The following is a 23,835-nucleotide window of genomic DNA, read 5'->3' as shown; positions in this document are numbered from 1 at the left end:
AACTATACATAAGCGTTCATGTGACAATTTTACTCTAAAAATAATTTAATTTCGTGCTATATGCAACTTTCTATCAATAAATAGGTAAGTTTCGCCTTAATTGCATTTTATTCGTTTTTCACTTTATCGTTTTATTCGAGTTATATTCTTGATTTAGATACGATTCGTTTCATAAAATTATATTCACTCTGTCGATAAATAGTCCGCAATTTATTTTTCAAAGTAATTACACTTTGAACGCTAGTTAATTTTACACTTGTTTCTCAATTTCTTAAACAATTATTCACTTACTAATCCATTTCAGTGACTCGTCACTTTTACTGGTACAGGATTTCTATTTAGACAATGTTTAAAAGCTGATCTATCGTTGAGTATTTTAAAATATACTTAGAAAATAGAGGCGTTTCGGTATCGTCTAGTCGCTGAAACGCGAGTGATATTCGATCAACTTCCGTTTATCGACATTATATTTTAATAATAATTCTTTCGAGCAAGTTCTTTGCACGAAGTCACAGTTTTGGTGTTCGAAGTACTGAAGATGAAGATTTCAACGATGTTTGAAATACATCGAATATTTCTGCCTGGAAAATTAACGAATGAGAATTATTCGTTCGAATAGTATATTAGCAAAGATTGATTGAAAAAAGGATACAGTGGAACGTACATCGCAATAAAATCGAAAAGGAAAAATTCTTCGTGTAAATAAAAGCCTAAAGTGCGATATGAAATTTGTTCGTAAAAGACTTCGTTTGTGGTACAATTAAATATCGACAGTAATATAATTTCTTTTCATCATTTTACTATTTTATTATATTACAGCAAATTTCTAAGTCGTTACTGTTCTGGAGATGAATGATCTTTAACGTTTCGTATTAATTTGATCTATTAGTAGACAAACGAAGCACAAGAACACGTTCTACTGTTTTCGACCACATTATCGTCAACTTTTACGAATTGATCAGAAATAATAAGTTATCGAGAGATACTTTTGTTAAAATATAATTAAATGTACGTATACTCTCGTTGAAAAGTTTGGAATGCACTTTTTAAAATAAACTATCCTTTTTTTGTACATATACGTTTCACGGGCAGTATTATTTTTACATATTAATTGGCTGTTACTTAAATATAATTTGAGGTGAAAATAGTATTCGAATGTAGATATTTTATTGCCGTGAATTTTGTATTTCTTCTCTTTTTGCGAGCTTCTTTGAATCAGCGACAATTTGAAAGTGCTGTTTAACAAACAAAGGACATTTGTCTACAAAACGGCAAGGAAATTAAAACAACTAGATAATTGGTCGACTCGATGTACTTAGTGTTTCTCTGTTCTACTGTATTCCTGTTTTCTAAACAATATTTCAACGCATAATTTTTATCCGATACAACATCTAAGCGGTGTCCTTTTAATACGAGATACAAAAGCTCTCGATGAAACGAGCGTGTAAAAATGAAAGGGGCACGTTCCACGAATGTTCGAGTAAAATTTCCTTGAAAACGAAACTTGCGAAACAAACGTTATCTAGTGCTATCCAATTCTATCTTTTCCCGAGGAATCGTTTTCCACTCGACGTGTCACGATTTTCGCTCCACACTGCGTATAAAAATGTTCGAAAACGAGACATTCGCGTTTACGTTTGAACTTGGCGAACTAAAAAACACTCTACTTAACTCGAGGAAACATTAGTTCAACGTAAATTTTAACTGGGAAGCAAGATCGCGAAACACCGTATTCATCGAATTTCAATTACGCGAAAACGCTACCGACAGCAATTTATTCCGATTCTTCCTTAACTACATTCCCGTCGAGAATTGCACGAGATTGCAGGTACTTGGCTATAATGGCGCATTCCGTTTAAAATCGAAACCAAGAGCAGCGTAGTCGAGGTTTCGCAGTTACGTAAATGTATCCTTTAAAGCACGACATCGGGTCCTATGTATCTTCTTCTTAGCTGTTTGCATCAGCCGCTCGTAAACGCCCAGCTACCTTTTTGTTTCGGCAGTGCTGATAGCTCAGCTGATGCTCCCCTTTGGGCAAAGTAAAGTTACAGAGGGAAAGCGGAGGAGAAAGTTCGACAGAAAGAAAACGGGGAAGCAAAGAGACAGAGGGAACGCAGCGCATAAAAGAAGAAACGGGAAGATAAAAGTGAAAAGTCTGGAAAAGCGGGGATGCAGAAAGGAGAGACATGAAAGAAGCGGATGAGAGAGAGAAAGAGAGAGAGAGAGAGGGAGAGAGTTTCGAAATACGTTGGCTCGTTTCGTGAATCGGTACACTGAGAATAACTACCGAAGTTACTACACGAACGTCGTAAACGTTTGCACGTGTTATTAAAATATCGTTTCTCTTTTTCTGGATTGTTGAACGAGGTCTGCTCGCTTGTATACAGCACCCCAGGGCGGTGCTGTGAATTATTTAAACCGTTGACGTAACAATCGGATACGAACGTACCGTGATGCGGGGGACTCCTGCACGGGCGATAATTTCCTCGATTTTTCCATTGTTCGCGGTTTTCACGATCGAGTAGCCACCGAGAATCAATTGGTTGCTTAGGAGATTTGATCGCTGATAACGGATCTCGGCCGAACAACGACGCAGCGAGTCTTCGGAACGAGTTTACGATGGTAATAGTAATACTAACGTTAGGCGAGGCAATTTTTCCAGGATCGCTGCTTTCACGGAAAATATCGCGAGGACCCGAGTTTGGACTTTGTCCTCGGACGCGACCCTACGGAAGGTTCGATCCTCGTACTGGCAGTTTCGCGGATGGCTACTTTACGTATCGGTAGAAAAGTGTCGGTGAGATGTATCGGCGTATCGAACACGGCTAGCCTTATGCCGGAAGCAGGCCCGATCGAAAAGTAATTCAGCTCTCCCGATCGAGGGTGGAGAAAATTTCGTTACCGCGTAACGAAAGAACGCGGAGCGACTTCTCGATTCTCGTTTGCGGAAAATGGCAATTAAAAATTGAGCAATCGCCAAAGGTATCGACGAACTGGTTCGAGTTCGTTCCCTCGCTGCGCAGTTGAAAAGGAATTGTTATCAAAGTGTATCGCTTTCGGCGTACACAGCAACGGGACGAACGGCCCGCATTGAATAATTCATCGTCGCGAAAATGAAGGTGGCCCGCTGCATATTCAAAAGAATAGAATCGTACGCGTTCTAGTTCCGCGATTGTCGCGGGAATCGAAATCGATTTTCTCCCCGCTCGATCGTTAGCCACCGGCCAGTTCGAACTTTATCTAGGAGCGAGGCTGCCGATCGATGATCCACTCGTACGTCCAACTCTTTCTACAACTGTACCAGTCACAGAGGTCTCTCGTACGCGACACTTAATTGAACTAATCCTAACCCTAGAACGACACACCTTAGTGAGCGATCGGGCGTCCACACTAAAAGCACTTGGACAAGCCCGTAGGACTTTTTAAGCTCGATGTTCGGCATATCCTCAGAGTCATCCCTCCGGACGAGATAACGCGTCACGGAGGAAGATGAGAGACCCGACACCGTGGTCCGGTCTCAATTGGCTCGCGTTTGGGAAATCACAACACACAAAGTTTCAACGAACGTGTCGATACCCGGCGCAAGCTCTCGCTTGCGGTTAAACCGTGCCCCGAGAGGCCAGGGTATCGATAGTCCAGGGATGTCATCATGAGTACCAGTGGGCCCCGGACGATCTGTAGATCGCTGAGCTTACGTCGAACGCGGGATTTCGTTCGCTCGACGACGTCCGGGTTGAACTCGAGGTGACGACCACCTCGAGGTCACTCTGACTCCGAACGTTCGGTAGACCCTGCCAGCTAGTTATCAGGTTCCCCCAGCTGGCTACATCGGTCAGGTAGGCTAGAAGGAGTAGAATGAGGCACCCACCTAGGCACCTGCCACTCCCAGCGTCCACGGAGTTGCAACCGCTTGTCTGGTTCTCGGTGGTTGGTCTTTGTACCTCAGGATGAGAGACGCGTTCTACCTGCTGACTACCCGTCCATGGATCTCCCTCCGTGTCCACGGCGTTGTGTCTCGCCCCGATCGCTGTATTGTCTTGAATCGGTACCTGGTGATTCACCGGTGGCCCTGGTTTGTCTCTGTCCAGGTCGTCGTCGAATTCCAAGGACGTCTCCGTGCCGTAAAACACTAGCTTGAATTGTTCTAGCGTGTCTGGAACATTCGAAAGTCCTTTTAGTTTCGGCACTTGGGTAACGACACGTCGATCGTTCCAACGAGACAGGGATTTCGATTCCTTACGCCACGATTATACTCGGCACTGTTTCGATCATATTCGAAACAGATTTATCATTTCCCTCGGTACGGGAACCCGTAAGTGAAACGAAAGCTACCAGGTCCCTGTATCGTTAGCGATTTATTCGTCTACGAAACAACTGCATTTTATCACAAAAAGAAAAACGAACCTATCGTTTCTCAAAACTTTCAGGCGGTTTTCGTATCGTTTCCTCGTACTTCTTAAGAAACGATAAGGTTCGCTCACTAATATGGTTCCAAAGTAATAAAAACACATACATCGAGCTCTAAGAAGGGTGCTTCCAGGTGACAAATATAAAACATATGTGTAAATATGTATGTATGATCATGCTAGAACTCAGAGGTTGGACAATTTTCAAAATATGTCGGAATACCGTATTGACATCAAAATGTGGGAAATGCAGGAACATATTCACCTGTCTGTGCATCGCATGCTGTGAGGCAGCAGCGATGCATTTGTGCGATGCATCGGGCTGGTGACAAGACGAACCAGAGTATAAATGAAACTACGATCTCCCTTTTTCAACATAGATCATAGATCTCGAGCTTATATTCTACGTTTGTTCAACCTATGAAAATATAACAACAAAACTTCTAAATTCAACATGCCAACTAAATTTCAAGGAACGTGTAATGTGCCTTTTGCCTCGGAACTTCGTTTCGCAATTGAAAATTAACAAGGCAAAAGATCTTTTACGTGTTTTATTCAAAAGCGATCGATAGGGATGTCTAATAATGTAATAATTGCGTATCGGATATGTAAAAAGACGGAATACGTAGAAACGATAACAGAGAAACCATTGGTGATTACGCGTGATAATGCATTAAAAATAATACGGTTGTCGATATGAAATAATATAGATACATTAAATTAAAATGCTGTACTCCGCAAAATTGCGAACATCGTCCTATAACTCACGATTATATTATACATGACTCTGTTTTCTACAAAAAATTTTGCAAAAGATACTTTGATTAAAATTTAATCTCCGACTTGATAAGAATCTTGATTCTGATTTTTTTGCCGTAGCAGACCGCGAGGGAAAATACGAGTGTTTTCTTTAAGGAATCACGATGAGACGAATTGAAGACTTCCTCTTGCTGTTTTAAAAAAGAAACAGGGATGTCGTGAGATGATATCAAGTTTCTGCACTTAGAAAGTAATTCAAAAGGAGGGTAGAGAATTGTCGATGACGATCAGACGCATTGAAGAAGCAATTAAAGTTCTTCGGAATCGTTTGTCTTCTATGTAAAAATAATCTCTAGATCGTTTGTTTGTTTTGGCGGAATCCATCGGAAGAACGATAAATTGTTGAAAATAATTTTGCAATAATTTGCATTTCGAAGCATAATTCTGGATCGATTTTGCCAGGAATAATAGGATATTAATGGTAGCAAGAGCTGGAAGGCGTGAAATTAAAAGCGATCGGATAAAAACTATGGGTACTGATAAATAAGGAAGTATTTTCGTTGCACTAATTAGATTTTGCTTTATAAAATCTATGGAAATATTGTTGTACACGTGGTAATTAAATACATGGGTACTTACGTACGATCCGTGAATTGAAATTTAATGGAATCTGTAGTATTGTTCTTTGTAATATAATTTACGTCGATTTATCATTATCGATTAAATTTCTTTTAAAAATTGACTCCAACTTAAATTTATTAAACGTTCGTTTAATATATATCATTTGTACTTTTGCAATGTCTTGCAAACATTCCTTTTGTGATTACACGTAAGTTCTGTGAACATTTTTTAACTTTGTGCACTAATTGCACTCGGTGCTATTATTCCAGTGTAATATTCGTTTCATGGCTCGTCATAATGTTAGTAAAGTACGCTTGTCTATCTCTATTACTCGAGAGATATTAAAGAAAGTTATCCATAGCGAAAAACTTTCAATCGAAGTAGATATTGCTAAAGTTTAGATATTTGTTCTTTAAAGAAATTATAATACGAAATATTCGAGAATATTTCAATTTCTCGGAAGAAATATTCAACATTATTGCTAGCTCTTTACGAAACTATACAAAATAAATAAATATATCGTAAATATCATATATAGTTCACCTAGGATAGAGTAATCTTCGAATAACTGTAATGAAATAAGTTCCACATCGTTTCAATTATCCGGGGAAGAATCGAGTTTTTGTCCCAAGAAATGGATACATTGAGCATGAGTGAGATAGAGTAATAATAGATAAATTTTGCGCTATCTACGTTTAATGGATCTTAATCGAGAACCATTAGGCACACGCTGAGGATGAGTTTCTATCAATGAACATTAAAATTTTTATATTTTTTCAGTATATATTCATGAAAATATTACTCATGGATTCGTGAGAGGTTTTTGAAGAAAACTAAGTACAAACACAACTTTGTTCGAAATATTTTTAACTATACATTTTTTCAATTGTATTATTATAAATAATTTGAATAAGGTTACGATTGAATTCATTTTCATCGAGAAAACCATACCAATCCATCGATGTTACGTTCACGAAGTATAATAATAAGTATGCAAGCGAATCGTGCAATAGCAAGTATAAAAATTTATATTAGTTTCATTAGTTAAAATATATTCATTTTTAAGGATAATTTTGTTTCAGTTATTTAGGATGACGGTATTTTAGTTATTCGGAGATTACTGTACTTCAATTTGAGTCCTATTAGTCATTTTGTCTCTCTTGTTCTTTAATATTATCACCACCTAATGATATTTGGGTGCATTTATTTCATGTGCTTCGAGTGCACTTTACATTATCAGCACACATGAATATGTGTGGCATTTACGTTCATTTTTGCACGAACAACCATGTTTCACCCTTATCTAGGTATCTCGAAGCTATAGCCTTGAGAAGATTGCGAAAGCGAAATATGGGATGAGAAGTCTGTCAATGTTGTTGGTGGTGAGAAATTAGAAAACCGTTACTATACTATTTGGAAAATTTCCTTGTCATTTTGAGGAACGATGTAGGTATAAGGAGTGAGTTCCTGTCCAAGTAGCAGTATTGAAACATAAAGTATGGAAGCATAATATCATGCATAAAAGTGGAATGTAATATTGGGAAATTCTGTTAAGAAATTGAATCTTCCAAAAATAGTACTTCATTGTGGCTGTACGAGTGAATAATGGACTAAGATATTTCAGTTCGAATAGAAAGTACCTTGATATTGTATAAGAAAATATTTTTATTTCATACTCGACAATTTTAGTCTTCTTCTCTTTCATTAACTGCTTAACAGAATTAGGAGATTACGTATCTGGATAATTAGAAAGAATTAGTCAAAATATCAGATAAGAATCAAATTTGAAATAAATTTAATACCACAGCGTGTTTACTGAGTATGTAATTTGTATACAATTTCGTAGTAAATCGTATTAAATTTTGAATATCGTATTGTGCAATATATTATTTAAGCAGATAATACTGTAATTATTTCGATCTATGTATATAATCTCTTTGTAATAATACATTCATTTGTCGGAATGATTGAGTACCGATTTTTAATAAGTAGCACAACCAACATGAAATCGATTTAACTTTCTCGAGTTTACTATTTATAAAATGAAGCGTTGGTATATTATTTTATTGTGTTGAAGCTATGATTTTTAGTAGCTTGTTTCGATTGCTGAAATAGAGTGAAATAGAGTGAAATAAAGTTTCTTATTACACTCGCAGATTTATGGTTCTTATTCGATACTTTCTCTGGATAAGTAACCATCAATTTCTTGTTATCAGTGTTAACAAAAGCGAATTTATTCGTTAAGGAGGTGCATAGTATACGCCGAGGGGAATAACTCGTCATTGTTCCGATAAAAGATCTTTAATGATTGCCGTTAAAATATCGAGTGCATTCGATGGGAACATTTTGCGAATTAAATCGTAATTAGAAAGAAAAAAGTATTTTTAAAAACAAAGTACCATTGGTAGACTTAGAATATTAAAACAATATGAAGACCATTGCATCTAAATCTGTTTTCGAGTTGAATTTTTTTGTTTTTATAATTTAACGAAGAAACGTTTAATGTAAGATCTTTTAACTAAAAATGTTAAAATTCATTGCAATTAAGAAACTGGGACATGTAGCCAGTGTACAGTATTATGAAAATTATAAACGTTTTTTGAAAGGTCATTTGAATCTCTCTTTTCCGAAGTATAAATAATGAATATAATAACGTCGAAATTAATTACGTTTGACGAAGCACAAACGTTATACGAAAAACATTGTAAAATTTCCTCTGTACTAAAATGTAAACAATAATTCTACAATTGTATTAAAATCAACGATGTTACAAAAAGTGAACATACTTTCGTCAAGGAATTTAAAAGTATTTTTTTCACAAAAAAAAAAATATAAACAATGATCGTAACATAACAATAATTAGACTAATGGAATTAAAAATATGACGTGTGCACTGTAACTTATTCTTAAAGTAGTGCCCATATGTAACGATAGAGTTTGAATGTTAAAAACTGTTTCAGTGCGGAGCAAGATGAACACACTTTTCCTCTTATTATAATTTCTCTTGTAACTTATATTTTCTCCCATAATCATTACTATCAATTTAATTAAAAGGAGAAGATTTCGATGCTGCTACTTTCTAATTTATAATTTATTCAATTTGATGCTTTGAATCCGTGCTCGTGTAATGCAATTCTGTCTGCGAGAAATAGTTATCCATAGACACGAAACGCTAACCGCATAATGTTGTACAGTGTGTATCACGATACCGTTAGTTTCTAACTAACAATAAGTGGACTTCCTACTTCGTTTATGTTCTCAAACCGGAAATTACATTAAACGCTTTACCCTCATTTCCATGTTCCAGTAATCACAGACAAACTAGTTAATTTCGGCTTCATCAAGTGAACAACAAAACTCCGCGTAGAAGTATGGAATACAAATTGAGAGAAATTGGAGTAATGAACGTCCTAAATGAATATTGCATTCGCTGAACCATTTCTCACGGCAGAAGTTACATAAAATGACAAATTTCTGTAAAACTGGAACTAAATCTTTAGAAATATAGCAAGTAACGAATACAGTGAAAAGTATTGAAAATCTATTGCGACACGGTCAAGAAGGGATTTTTTTTAATACATTTTATACCGGTCTTGTCGTTTATCGAATGACAATCTGGATAAATAATTAATAGTTAAGCAATTCTTAGAAGTACTGTAATAAATTAAATTTTGTTAAAACGACAAAAGGTTTAATTAAGTATTCTTAAGCAATTCAAATAACTGATAATATTGCGTTCTACATAGGACGTGGTAGTGGTGCTGTCTAAAATGTAATCTTACTGAACACACATTCTCATGCATACAAGCGACTCGGGAAGACAAGCATTACCTGTAGCAAAGTCATTGGAAGTTTTGATTAAATGGCATAGTCTGCATACACCTACTTTAATAAGTTTTCTTATTAGGGTCATAGTACCTTTTAAGAAGCTGGACTTCAATCATTACAGAGAAAAACTTTGTTCGCGCAATAATTAATAAATTCATGAAAAACTGGCATGCAAGTAAAATTTAATCAGAAGCGTTAGTGAGGTATAAAATGTTGGCAGTACAAATTTTTCAATGTACAGTGTACCGTAATAGGTGGTAGTCACTTTAGTGGTGGTTTAGGGACACAGAAACAATTTAAAAAGTTTGTACAAGCATATACTCTATTTAATCATGTTTCAAGTTATATCCATTTTTGTATACCAGTGTTCTTAATCACAGACTGAGTTAATATAACAAATTTTACTACACTGTTTGTAGACAGTGCTCGATTAGTTCTTACCTTTCGACCTTGTTGATTATTTTGTTCTATGAGTCAAATTATTCAGATTCAATTATATTCAATTATAATCAAATTTTATTTTGAGGATTTTCAATGAAGGTGAACAACAGTATATTACTACGGTAAAAAAATGACCACAATTTGGAAACCAGATTAAATAGGACACATGTTTATACATATTTTTCTTATTTTTTGTGTGTCTCCAATCCACTGCTTAAGTAGAAAAATAGTTTTTTATGTTACGACACACAATACAAACTGCATCGAACGTGTAAATTGGAAGGAGATTAATGTCTAGTCGTGTAAGTTGTTTTTAGCTACGATACTATATTGTATTTTTCATCGATCACATTTAGTATTTTGAATCATAGTATTGCACAATCCGCAAAGAATTTTGGGGATTTCAATTGTTAGATGCAGGGAATATAATTATACAATTATCTATGAACGAACTATTTGTTTGAAATATATACATACATACACACAGACATATGTAAAAATGTTATGGGATCGTCTCGCGGAATCTGCAGGATCAAATGGTACATAACTAACGACACATCAACAAAATTACCAGTGACAATTACATCGCAGTGCAGTTACAATTATTGCAGAGCAAACGAAAGAAAATTGGTAAGGGGTAGGATGTAAATTATATAAAATTCACTTAATTTCGTAACTTTATACATGGGTGCACTTCTATCTTATACATTTCAATACTGTTGCAAGATGCAACGGGAAGCTGCATGTAACGCGCATCCGTGTATGTAGGTGCAAAAATGTCGGAAGGTAAATGGCGTTCTCGCGCGTTAATGGGCACTTGCAAGTGAAAACCGGCAAATAATTTTCTGTTTCAGTACCCCGAAGTGCTGGTTTAGAGAAAAGAATTCAAATGTATTAAAATACGGCAACTTGAATTCACGCCGTTCTTTATTCTCGAAATACTTCCAAACGTAACGCGACTGCTCAAGCTCACCATTGGAAGGATTTTAAGATACGTAGCCAGAACTTTACTCGAATTTCACTTGCAATAGAAGGACAGGCACGAAATCATTCACGGATTGCTCATTACACGGCTGTACATCCACGTCAACGAAAGCAGAATACCCTTGTCCATGTTCTTCGAATCCAACATCTGTTCATCTTGCAGCAAGTCCAGTCCTTTTGCCCTGGTAGCGTGTTGTCCAGTTCCACGTGCACCGCCAAAAATAGGATAGATTGGGTAGAGCTGTTGAATCCTGTGGTACTGTTGAAATATTTCCGGTATATTTTCAATTACGGGTTTGGCTGGTGGTTCCAGAAGTATCAGACCCGTTTGCAACGAGGACGCGGTAACTATGTCTACGATTCTTTGTCTGCTCGTCACTTTGGTGGTCGGGATCCTCGTGGAAGGTCTGGTCTGGGTGACTGTAGTGGTGATCGGGCTCGGTGTACTTCTTCCCCGTGGTCTGGACGTGACTAGACGTACCTCACCAGCGACATTCGGTCCCTTGGCCGCGGTCAGGCCCCTCAATGTTTGCACAGTTGGTTTTGGCGTTGGTTTATTCGCTGATTTGCCATTCTTGTGCTGGCCGCGTGCCTTACCTTTCCTCTGCGATTGAGTCTGCGCGTTCACTATGTACGGTGGGCTAAGATTGCCAGATTTTTCGGACTTGTGTTGCGTCTGTTTGCTCTTCGAGCCGGTCAGAGAATTCTGTGTTTTCGAGAACACTGTTTCTCGCGGCTTCACGAACGGCCTCCTGGGTATGTTCACGCTGGTGGGATTGTACAACGCGTATTCGGTGCGATCCGGTAGAGTTGCTGTCCCGTAGAAAATCAACGCCCACTCGTGAAGAGTCGCGCGACCTGATTCCATCGTTCGCCGGAACAGGAAGCAGCAGAAAATCGAAGAACACCGTTATAGTTTCAACAATTACTGGCAACTTTTAATCTAGTTTCTGTTCGAATGTTTCATTGTCGCGAGCCACGACAAAACCAATCAATCGGGGAACTGTTTAATTTGGGGAGTCTGTTTACTCGTTACAAAGACCGATTAAAACGATCGATGAAAGTTCGAAGAGTAATTAAAGATTCGTGAAACGAGCGATTGAAAACTACCCGACAACTGAACGAATGCTGATCGTTTTCAAGTATCCTAAGTTCCCTGGTGGAACTCTGACACGGAGTGTCCATTTTTCGATTTAGAAACTTTTCTGTACGCATGTATATTATCGAAGAAGCGAAGATTCAAAGCTCTTACCGATCTACCACCGTTCCTGTTATTAAGATGTTCACCGTGACTGTTAAACACGTACTGTTTAAAAGCCTGTTATCGGAGAGCACGGACACTCGGAGCCAAGGCAATTATCGATGATTATTTCCCAACATGTCGATAGGATTCCAGAGTGGCACAATATTGTGCTTGGTCGACAATAACGAAGGAGGTCGGATGGCAATGTACAGGGAATCAAAGCAAACATGACGCGTGATGGTTTAAATACCTGTACTTGGAATGTACCCTGCGCATTATGCGGCACAATAGAGCGGGGATCCACTTTGCACAGGAATACGCTAGACTACAAGCTCAAATTAACTCGAATCTATCGGCTTTAACGGGCTTCTAGCTTGAAGTGCTTCTAACGGTTCCACTCTGCACAAGGTCAGTTCCCTCTAGCGGTTCGTGAGACACGTTGGTGAGACACGCTGGATACAATCGTTAGGGAAACATGCTTCGAATATGGAATTATGCTCTTGGGGGGTTGATGCGGCAGCTTACGTGGTTCCACATGCTCGGTTTACGAAAATTCTCTTCATGTCCTCGAAGATGAGACGATAAGATACCAGATGGTCGTTACTGCATACGCTCGGTGTTAAAATCTATGGAATCGATGTTAATCGCGCGCGATATTCGTGTTTCGTGGAAAATTTTCACTTTAAGTAAATATCGCTACGAGTACTGCCGACTGATATTTATTACTTCTTTCTGGAAGTAAATACTTTAAGATCGTATCGATACCGGTTACTTCATCAACGATACAGCTTCGGTACAAGACACGATTCACTCGGAACGTGTTTTATTCCTACAGTAGTTCCGTTAGAATGCAATATTTGTGCGACGATCGAGGAAGACGTTATACAAATATAACACACATCTGCGATTTGAATAAATGTACGATACAAAAGTTGGCGTTAGGAATTCACTATGCACAGATCGGGAGAAGCTAAGATACTCCATTTAGGGACAAATTTTACGTAATGAAGTTTACACAGCTATTAGCTTTAATGGGGCTGTAGAAGCAGTCCAAAGTGGTCTTAATACTTGCACAAGGTCATTTGCTTCGTCTGGTGAGTGAAAGATACGTCTACCGAAGTCAAAGTACGAGTTCAAAATCAGCCGAATACGTCTGGATGAAGTTTGCCATACACAAGGAACATTGTATTGTACCGTACCACGAATTGGCCGGTATGGAATTTAATAATCCTTTTATTACGAGCTTCGAGTTTATTCGTAAAGGGATTCTATCTTTCTTCAATTCTCGACATTGTCAAAAAACATAAAACGAATCTAAATATCGTCCTTTGATCCGCGAATCTAAAAATTGTTCCTTTCGTTCGGAAATTCAACGTTAAATGTACAGTTTGCGAAGCGAAAGAATGGACTATCGAGGATTCAGATCGAAGAATGTTAATATTTTGTATCGATATTAGAGATCGATGAATCGGTCGACGAGGTCTAAAGTTTCACGGACATTTATTTGCAATATGATAGGTATGAAAGTTTCCACGAAAAAGTATTGCCTGAAACATGTCTGGAAACATTGTACGCGACGAAAGAAAGAACAAAGAAGAGATCCATACAATAGGCTTACCTTGATATCGACCCTCATTGTGGATTTCAAGTTTCCACGTGCCGTGTGGCCTTTCTCCCCAAGTGTGAACCGACATAAATGGCCATTGATTGAAACCGGCTTTCGAGATGTCGTGCTGCCTTTTTGCAAGTAGAGTACTCTTCGTACCCTGTGGAGATGTTAGTTGTATCTGAAGATCCCCTCTTCTCGACGCCATCAGAGATACCTTCGCCTGTGAAGGACGTGTAATATTAGCTAGGTGGATACGAAATGCTGCTCGTACGAAATTCGAATTCCATAATGTGACACTGCCGTGACGCTTTAGTAATCTCACAAGCGTGTTGATCACCCTCGTAGTAATCTTTTCGACGTATTTTGAGAACCGTTTCAACTACTCGTGACACGTATTATCAACGAACCGTATTCCGTTACAAAACGTGACCCCTCGAGTATGATTAAATTTTATAGAATCAGGAGGTCACGACAGATCGGATGAAGGAAAAAGTGTCGATTTATCTTTCATCTTCTAATCGTATAAATTGGCACTGGCCAATGACAAAACGAGGTTTCATAGACGACGAATACCAGTCAGTTTGGAAAGGTCGAAGGGATGGAGATTACGCTTTTCAAGGATTGTTGTATCCTGTCGAAAAGGATCGTATTAGGATCGTCGTTTCGTTTTTTTTTTTGGTGAAAATGAAACACGATTTTTTTAGAGCGTATAAACATTTTATTAAATTATATATTCTCCATTATTGGAAAACGAAACGACTTTCCGAACAAGGCAATAGTTAGGTCATAATTAAAAGATCAAAAATACGCGAGAAACGATTTGGTTCGTGTACATTTCTGCACAGAGTTTTCGAATAAAATTTCATCGCGTACAAGGAACATTCACGGCAGTTGTTCACATCGAAGTGATTGTAACCTATCAAGAGCAAAACTATTAACCTGCTGTTTGCGCGAGTGACACGGTACTTACCTGCACGTGCTCGAGAAAATTAACACCGCTACACTCCTTGACGTGCAATTCCAGACTTAACTGGCTCTTTGGTGGTATTGGCCTATAATATATGTGAAATTTAGGTCAGTCACGAAAGCGTAACACGGAGTCTCTCGACATTTATTTTTAAACGCTTATTCCATCGATTATAATGAAAAAATTATTTTACCACTTCACTTACCATTTTCAGAATCTACGAATACTCGTATTCGCGCCGGCGAGTTTATTATCGATAAAATTCTGCGGTTTTGAAAGTCGTTGATCCCGAAACCGTGGCCGTTAAGCTAGATGCTAGATGCAAAAGTTATTTCCCGAAATTGGTTTATCGTCCTCCTTAGATCGAAAAACGAGCTCTATCTAGAGATAGCGATAGCTCGTATTCGTGATCGTTGCACAGTCACGTTTCGCGTAATCACGTACGTCGCGAAAGCTTTCCAAGTTATATTTGCTGCTCTCGTATGTTTTTATCATTCGCGAAAGTCGTCTTTCGTCGTGTAAAGAACATGGATATTTATCTTTGGGGAGGTCGCGATCGAACCGGTAGATGCGTGCAAAAGTTTCTCACAAATATTTTTGTAGCGTAGCTGTTACACGATACAGTAAATAAATGAGACACGTATCGTGGGGATAGCGTCGATATTTTTATAAACGTCGAAAGAAGTTTCTACGTTTCGAGTAATATTTGAGTTTACCTCGCCTTGTATTATTTTGTTTCATGAATTGTATTTCTTCGAATAAAATTTAACAGTTTCCATGCATTCGTACAATTTCTTTTCTTTGCAAAAATTAAATTTCGAATTGCTGAATTTACTGTAAGCAATTCTAGAATCGCGACTTCCACCGAGTTTTAAAAGTGATACAATATTAATTTACTTCAAGAGAATTACTAGGTGAATTACTATGGTCAGCAAGTAAGAAAGTATAAAATTGATCAGTCTTGAAGGAACAAGTAGGAAAGCGATGTATCCTCGGACATCGATTGATTTACCTGCCCATGTGTGGCGCTGAAACTTCACATTTGTGCTGTTCCGGTACTGTTCGCCATCTCCTGGCCAAACGTACCATGGCGGCAGCGTCCATCAGCCCGTAACCAAAACTGTGACTCACTGAAAACAAACGCAAAGAAACATCGATTTGTCTTCCACGAATCGTCCACATCGTTCCATTACTTTGCATTTTCGTTCCATAGCTGCACTCGATAGCAATGCCTCGTTCGCGTTATCGATCGTAGCCGTAGCTTCGCAGATACGCGATATCGTTGCAAATGTTTTATTTGAAGTCAGACGTGTCGATCATAGAGGATCGACGCGGTTGAACGTGTAAAACACGCGACAGTGAGAAATTCCCGAGATTTGAAGCTTCGAAAAATGTTGGAAAAAGAAAGATTCTGAAGTTTCGAACGTAAGTTTCCGACTCACCGTTCCTCCCGACACCGTTGGTCACCCAATCGGGGGCTTTCAAGTTTGCAGGTTTCGCTGTCCTCACGACGATGTGTTGCATATCCCTCCAAGTCAATTCTTTGTTTGCCTCGAGAGCAAGGGCACAGATACCGGCAGCCAATGGCGCCGATGCGGAGGTTCCCGTGTGACTGTTTGTGCAATAGTGATGCAGGTCAGTGGTCACTACTTGTTTCTCTCCTGTGGAACCGGAGCTATAGGTGGTGGCGAGGGTAGAGGAACAGGCTTCGCTGTACCAAGGCACCTGACCATTTTCCGTGGCACTGCTGATAGACAAGGTCCAGATGCTGTTCGTATAGCCGTCGCAGTTGCAATTGTCGTGATCCCTACCACCGTTTCCTGACGCCCAGACGAAGATAGACCCTTTACCGTTCCGACCCTAGCGATCAAAGTGAGGAATTTGATGAATGGACTACGTGTGTTTGATCGAAGAGCCTTTACGGTCACGAAATGTTTAATCAATCGATAGGTATATCTCGATCGAATACGGTGCGTGTCTTGGGTTTTGGTAGACTGTGCACCAAATGTTTCACTGGATGAAAGCATGCGTGAAATATAGGTGGATTGAGATTCAACGCTCAATGTCACGTGTTCAATGTTCTAGAAATAATTGAACCGAGTTCGAGCAAGATGGTTAATACTTATCGGTTGAATATAAACGCAAGGAGAATTCGTATTAGATACGTGTACTCTACTTTTCGAATTATTCGACTTTCTGGCAATCGTTGATTCGAATAAGGGAAATATTCGTACTGGACGTACTTCGTGTTTCGAATTCGATAAAGGAGAACATGCTGTGTAGATTTTTATGCGTATCGGTAAAATTCATGGCAGTATTCAGTCTCGATAGCTGGAACAACGTTTTGAAAATTAACGTTTTTAACGAAGTAGATACGTTGAAAATGACGCTGGTCGAGTTTTTGAATAGAAACTGAACGATTTCGAAAATATACTCGCTTCGTAAACGATTAATTTTTTGCGCGTATAGGTATATATTTTACTTCGATACAATTTTATAATTGTTGTTGATAATTATTATCGTTGACAGAGATTCGCGTAAAATTGAAAGACCAAAATAATTAAAGTCTGACGCGATTTACGCTACTACTCACTAATTAGCATCGAGAGCGTAATTTATGTTGTACGTCTGGATGTTCGAACTTTAATGAATCAATTTGAAAAAAACCCTTTATTTGCTTCGTGTTGCAGACGAGAAATAATTTGATTTGCGAAGTAAATTCTACGAACGTTTCTTTAACAAACGTTTTGTTCTGTAAACTTTGAAGGGACATGTATCACATTTCTTGAAATTATTATTTTCTAAAATACGTAATGTTGTTAATACAATAAAGAAGCTTTGTACAAATTATGAAATTACGCATTTTTGTACTTTCTTACATATATATATATGAATTTTTATGTCTTTAAGAATCATATCGCAAAATTCTAACAAAAATAGTATATCCTGATGAATATAACAAATTTTTGATTAATAATGAATGTTATTGTTCGAGATAAAATATTAATATGAGATTTACTCATAATGTATAGTAATTCCGTTTAATTGGATATCAAGTTTGTACTATTTCTGATATTGTATAGCTACGACGATTGAAGTACCATCCTTGAAATTATTGGATTAGTTAACACAGTATGTTAATGCATTCGCAGATCCGAACACTTGTATACTCGATGACCTCCTTTAACTTCGTTAAATCCGATATGATAAACGTCGACTATTTCCGCAAATGAACGAACAATCATTGTATTTCGTTTCAGTGTTGCAATTGTTAGATTCTTCTTTCAGACAATTAGTATTTTTCATATATAGTTCAACTATTTATAACAGTTGAAAGAAGCATTGATCAACAGTAAATAGTATTGATTATGGGATGTCGATACTTGTTCTCTGTTAATGTAATATTCAGTTTTTATTGCACTTTGTCAAAGTTCAGTATCACTTTTAATTACCAAAGTCTTCGAAATTTAATTTAGAAGATATTATAATCTACATTTAGCAATAAACTTTCTCCACTTCTTTTGGTTATTGATTTGTTAGATGTAAACGAGAATTAAAAACTCTGTAATAAACATACCGTCATAAAATGTGCAAATGTAATTTCTATTCTTTAATAGAATTTGCTTATATTTTTATGTAATATGTGTGCAGATTTTTTTTCATACAATGCTTTCAATTGTGTTACAAAAATATGAATTAATTACTACATAAAAATATTTTGACAATGAAAAAAGCAGTTCAGATACGGTATATTTTCTCGTTAATTTCTTAGAATAAAGTGATGGAGGCCGAAAGCAATTTTATTCGATGCAGTCAACTCACGATACAGTGTTCTTTCAATATTTACTCGCAGAGTTTGTTTTCCCTGCGGATAAAATTTATTACTGCATAGTTAAGAAAATGGAGCTTTGAAGGAATATAAGTGTTTACTCTGAAAAAATTGAGAATTTATGAAACGATGAATAGGAAGAGCATCGTCGAGAAATGGAGTATTTTATATTATTATTGCAAAAGGAAGAAATAAATATAAAAATTAAATCAATATCGAACTGCCGACTAACGAGTTTCATACAATTATCAGAAGCTATAATATAAATGTTGAAAGCATATATTTTCTTTGATTTTCTTTCATGTTTTTAGGAAGAATGAAAATACTATTCATGTTATCGTAAAAGTTAGTGAAATATTTCGTATCGAAATATCAATTTTCTCAACATATGTAAATTGAAATACACTCATTATATATTTGAAAATTGTGTCAAATTTCAAGTCACTCGGTTTATAGGTTCCAAAGAAATTACGTCAATCATTTTGGAAAATGTCGTTTCGAAATAAATTACTTCAAAGTTTAACGTAGCACTAGTGTATATGGAGAAGTTAGTTAAAAGTCTCGTAACATGGATAATTTTTCCAATTTCATCAAAATCTTTTCCGAACGACGTTATTAAAAGTTGGATTTTTAAGAAGATATTAAAAAAAAAAAGAATCACTTTCTATCACCTCCAAACTAGGTGATACGATCACCTCCAACTTGGTCCTTATTCGGACGACTACGTTGCTTCGAGATTGAACGTATTTTTAAGAAACCGAAATTACTGACGCTAGCAATGGAAGTCATCGCTGATTGATCGCGGGTCGTCTTCGCGAGTAATCGTACGGTATTGGAAATGAACTTCGAAAATCGTTTTTCGGTGAAATCTGTTTTTCGACAGTGCTGTTTATACGAGATTCCGCGGTGAAAGTACCTTCACGGTATTTGCATATGACTTACGAGCCAACTTCGCAGAGAGTAAGGTTAAAATGGTAATGCGTGCAGGTGCAGAGTCGCAGGGACAGTTCGTCTAAAAGCAGCCAATTAGAAACTTTCGGAGGAGTGACCTCGTCGACGGAGTCTGTTAAGCCGGTTCTAAACGAAGAAGTTTCTCGCTCTGCGGTGTAATCGAATTACGGTTGTCCCAGGTAACAGCCATTTTGCCGAACGAAAGAATCATTTCTCGATTGCCCGGCTAATTATCGGAACCATTAACTGGTTACCATTTGCCAGGTAATACCAATTACCGAGTAGTTTCCTTTTTTTTCATCATCGCATTATTACGTTTGCAACGGTAGATGTAACTTCCTGCAGTCCAAGCTTTCGCTCTGCAGAAAATTTTAATATTTAACATAGTCATGGAAATGTTACGAGGTAAAGAAAGCAAAGAAGACCCGATGCAAATAAAAGGAACACTTGAAAACGCTCGAAACTTGTTTCATATTATAAGTAGATTGTCGTTCAGATCAAAGGTTTTATCTCGATACAAATGTTCTTTCTATGTATAATATCGCGTTGCATAAAATAATTAGGACATCGATTTTTTCCTCAAGTGTATCCAATGGTGTTACATTTCCGCTACACGTTTCATTTTTATAGTCTAACAACCGAATTAACCATCGATGTTCGTAACAGAGAGTATCGTTTGTAAATTAACATTTTTTTCGAAATTTCTTTCGTTTGGAACACTTTTCTTCCTCATAGGTCGGAAAGTGAAAAAGTATCTAAGCGAAATATACTTTTCACCGTTTACGTTTCTTTGAATATAATCATTTCCTGGAGTGTTTGGAAACGTTTATAGTTTTTAATGTCAATTGCACACAAGAGAAGCAAATAATTGATTCGATAAACCATAATTTCTCTACAGATTTTGGAAGAAAGTTCAATAACTCTACAACGTAAAGTTGTGTGTAAAATATCTAAACGTATCGAAATTTTACAGGGTAGTTTCATCCCTTGAACTTCAGTAGTTGCTACAGTCGGAAACAAACAAGTATCCCTTGTTTTGGCCATTTCACAATTTGCAAAGTTTCGTCAAAATCAGGGCGGGTGGGTTGTTTCGCAAATGTTCCTGGTTAACAATGGTATCGATTATTTCGATATCTGTTCAACGAGTAGACTATTGTATCGATTCCATTGCTAGCTCCGTGATTCGATACGTTTCATTTTCGTTAATAGTCATCGGTTTAATTCGTCTTACGCACATCTGCACTGTAACAATTGATTTCTTGGTTCGATGCACCGGCTGACATACTGAAGTTCGTTGTTTCAGAAACGAGATAAAGGGCCTTCGTCTCTCCTGGCAAACGCAATCTAAGAGAGTTGCTTCCGTGCGACTGCTAGGCGTATTATACATCGAGATAACAATGAGGTGGCTGCCTTTCCATTGTCGTTCCGCAGAGATCCCGGGAACGCTTTTAGGTGATACATTTCTGAGAATTTCATTCCGGGAAACGGAACTGCCGATGTTATCGCGGTGGTTAGACGAGAATTTTCTTGTATTACAAACGAAGTAACGAATTTTCCATTTTTCGCCAAGATCCCCCGAAAAATCACGAACTGATCCGTTTTTACGCGCGGCGAAGTTTCACTTCTTAAAGGCGTGGTTCACGTAACGACGGAGATGAAGAGACAGTGACCGAGAAAAGAAATATAGCGAGGTCGCGTAAACTCTAATTTCATTTCGTGTAGATTGGACACATCGGTGCATTAGTTTTATTTTTATTTACGTCGGTGAAAGAGAAATTGTTACGCGCTAATCGAAGCAGCGATGCACTGTTTAGAGAATATTCGGAAATATATTTTTCAATGTGATTTTCAAGGTATGAAAAAAATAGTTGGGGTAAATTACAGTATTATCGTTTGTTGTTTCGTTTCTCGATATTACCTAGATGTTTCCAGGTGTCGATGTTACAGGACAGCTCGTAATTTTGAAAAAAAAGTTTCCTTTCGCGAAGAAATTATGTTCTTACGTTCTTCAGTATTTTAAAATACAACATAGGAAATAAACATCGATTTTGCAGGTTTTATAATCATTACTCAACGGATTAATCTTGCCTACCTATTCTTGGTAACGTTGGTGCGATATGTTCCAATTTTGAACGCACATGTGGCTTTGAAATCGCGCAACCGAAGCGAAGTCACTTTAAGCGAAAACTTCGCGAAACCGTTTCTTTTCGCGTTTACCGAGTTCGTACTCGCTATTTGCCTCGTAGCTCGTTAACTTCTTCAGGACTACCTCCGTAATATTACGTTTATTTACGCAAATTTTATTCTAAGCGTAATATCACGTAGCTGGATATTCGATGTTTAATTTCTTATCGTAAATACAAAAATAGAAATTTTATTGCGAGAAACAGTGCTGGATATAATTTCATCAAACGTAACAACAGAAAAATGAAACACAAAAAGAAGCGTATTCGTACATTTCCCTACAGTTTAACGAGTTCTTAAGGGGCGAGATTTTTAACGATTTAAACACATCGGCGAGTTTTCTAGTGGATCGTCTCGAAAAAGGGGGTTTGACACTCCCAAACTGAAACTCTCTTTAATTCGTGGAAACGGTACGATGGAAACGGTGTAACGCGGCAGAATATTTACTAACCTTCATGATTCCTTCGATGAAAGCTCTGGTGGCAAGTTCACCGGGGCCATCGACGGTTTTTCCATCATCATCCGGTCCCCAGGAGGCACTGTAAATGTCGATGTGCTGTGGATTCAAACTCAGAGACCTGGCTTCGACAGCGTCGGTTACGTCTCCGTCCAACATTCTCACTCCTGCGCGAGAAAAGTGAAACGACAAATATTTAATTAAATTGCCTCCGTCGCGTTTGAATTTCGTTTTCAGATATTTACTTCTTGCTGTACGTCTGTGCAGGGTGGAATACTTGCTACGTAATCGATAAGGTGATCAACCCTCGATAAAAGGTGAAAATAAAAATACAGATTGGATAATCGCATTGTAACTTGGGTCATTGCTACACCAGAATTACGCAAACATTGTTCCCTGTTACCTTTCCAATTCATTATTTTATTTAGTTATTTATTTATTTGTTTATCATTTTTATTGAATAAAATCGGCGATATAGTATACGTGAAGGAAACATTCGTTCACAAGAACTTGAAAATGTACATATGTACGTAAAGAAATACAATTAATTCGTATATTTACAATAATTTAACAACTAATGCGTTCTTCGGAGCGTTTGAAACTCTGTTTCGTATCTTTATTTGCTTCTGGGAAATAGTTGGAATATTTGTTAACATTTCATTAATTATTAGCGTCGAAAAGAACAATGGTTATTCATAAAGCGATTTATTGCTAGTATATTGTTACGGAGATCCATACTGTACATACACACACACAAGGGTCTACATGTACGTAACTAATTATTCCTTCACTTCGTTAAACGAAGAGAGTTATTTTACCAAAGGTGACGTATCATCGAAGACAAAATAGCCTTGGAGAAACAGAACGACGGTACAAAAATACGGTACAGTGATACGAATCATTGTTTAAAAGCATGTTTGGAGTAAACAGTTGCCGCACTACTACACATTGTTCCTAACTAGAGACGAGGCCACTACTGGTTACTGCATCGATTACAGTTTTGAACTTGCTACCAATTGCGGAATTGAGGCCAATTTCGACATCCCAATTTGGGTCTTTGTGACAATATACTAGCAAATCTTGTTAAATCCGTACCATGTACAAGGGTCTGCCTGTACGTATCGAATTATTCCTTCATTTCATTAAACGAAGAGAGTTGTTTTACCAAAGGTAACGTATCATTGAATATAAAATATCCACGAAGTGACAGAACGACAATAGAAAAATACGATACAGTGATACAGATCACCTTATCGATTATGAATAAAACTTTTTGGTCGTTATTTTTTTTTAAATTTCATTATCTTCTGAATTTTCGTTGCAGTATACAATATCTAATACTCGATTTGCACAAGAAATGGGATACAAGTCGGCTTGAAAATATTACTTCAAAGGGTACTTCACTTTTCGAAATCGAAGAAAATAGGATTTCTTGAAGACTTTTTATCACTTGTTACAAACAGTAACATTGTATGTTTCACTACTATTTCCTGTGTATCTTTCTAATAAATATATTTCCAACAAATCATCTTTTAACAAATCTTGTACAGATTTAC

At 37.4% G+C, this 23,835-nt stretch overlaps 1 protein-coding gene across 2 annotated transcripts in view; it reads right to left on the bottom strand.

The window, feature by feature from the left end:
- LOC143150541 (furin-like protease 1) overlaps positions 1–23,835 on the bottom strand; it is a 373,697-nt gene that overhangs the window by 20,153 nt on the left and 329,709 nt on the right. The window contains exons 6-12 of one of the 2 annotated variants that reach the window (XM_076318889.1): positions 22,274–22,446; positions 16,301–16,718; positions 15,871–15,988; positions 14,862–14,943; positions 13,901–14,111; positions 11,160–11,897; positions 3,869–4,153 (exon numbers count right to left, since the gene is read on the bottom strand). In XM_076318889.1, coding sequence (XP_076175004.1) covers positions 3,869–4,153; positions 11,160–11,897; positions 13,901–14,111; positions 14,862–14,943; positions 15,871–15,988; positions 16,301–16,718; positions 22,274–22,446 — 2,025 coding nt within the window. The remainder of the gene's footprint in view (positions 1–3,868; positions 4,154–11,159; positions 11,898–13,900; positions 14,112–14,861; positions 14,944–15,870; positions 15,989–16,300; positions 16,719–22,273; positions 22,447–23,835) is intronic. The other variant, XM_076318888.1, reaches the window with a different exon arrangement.

This window comes from Ptiloglossa arizonensis, chromosome 8 (genome assembly GCF_051014685.1).
Source record: "Ptiloglossa arizonensis isolate GNS036 chromosome 8, iyPtiAriz1_principal, whole genome shotgun sequence".
In the NCBI taxonomy this organism is placed as follows: Eukaryota; Metazoa; Arthropoda; class Insecta; order Hymenoptera; family Colletidae; genus Ptiloglossa; species Ptiloglossa arizonensis.
The sequence above is the reverse complement of the archived record's forward strand: the minus strand, read 5'-3'. Positions and strand labels throughout refer to the sequence as shown.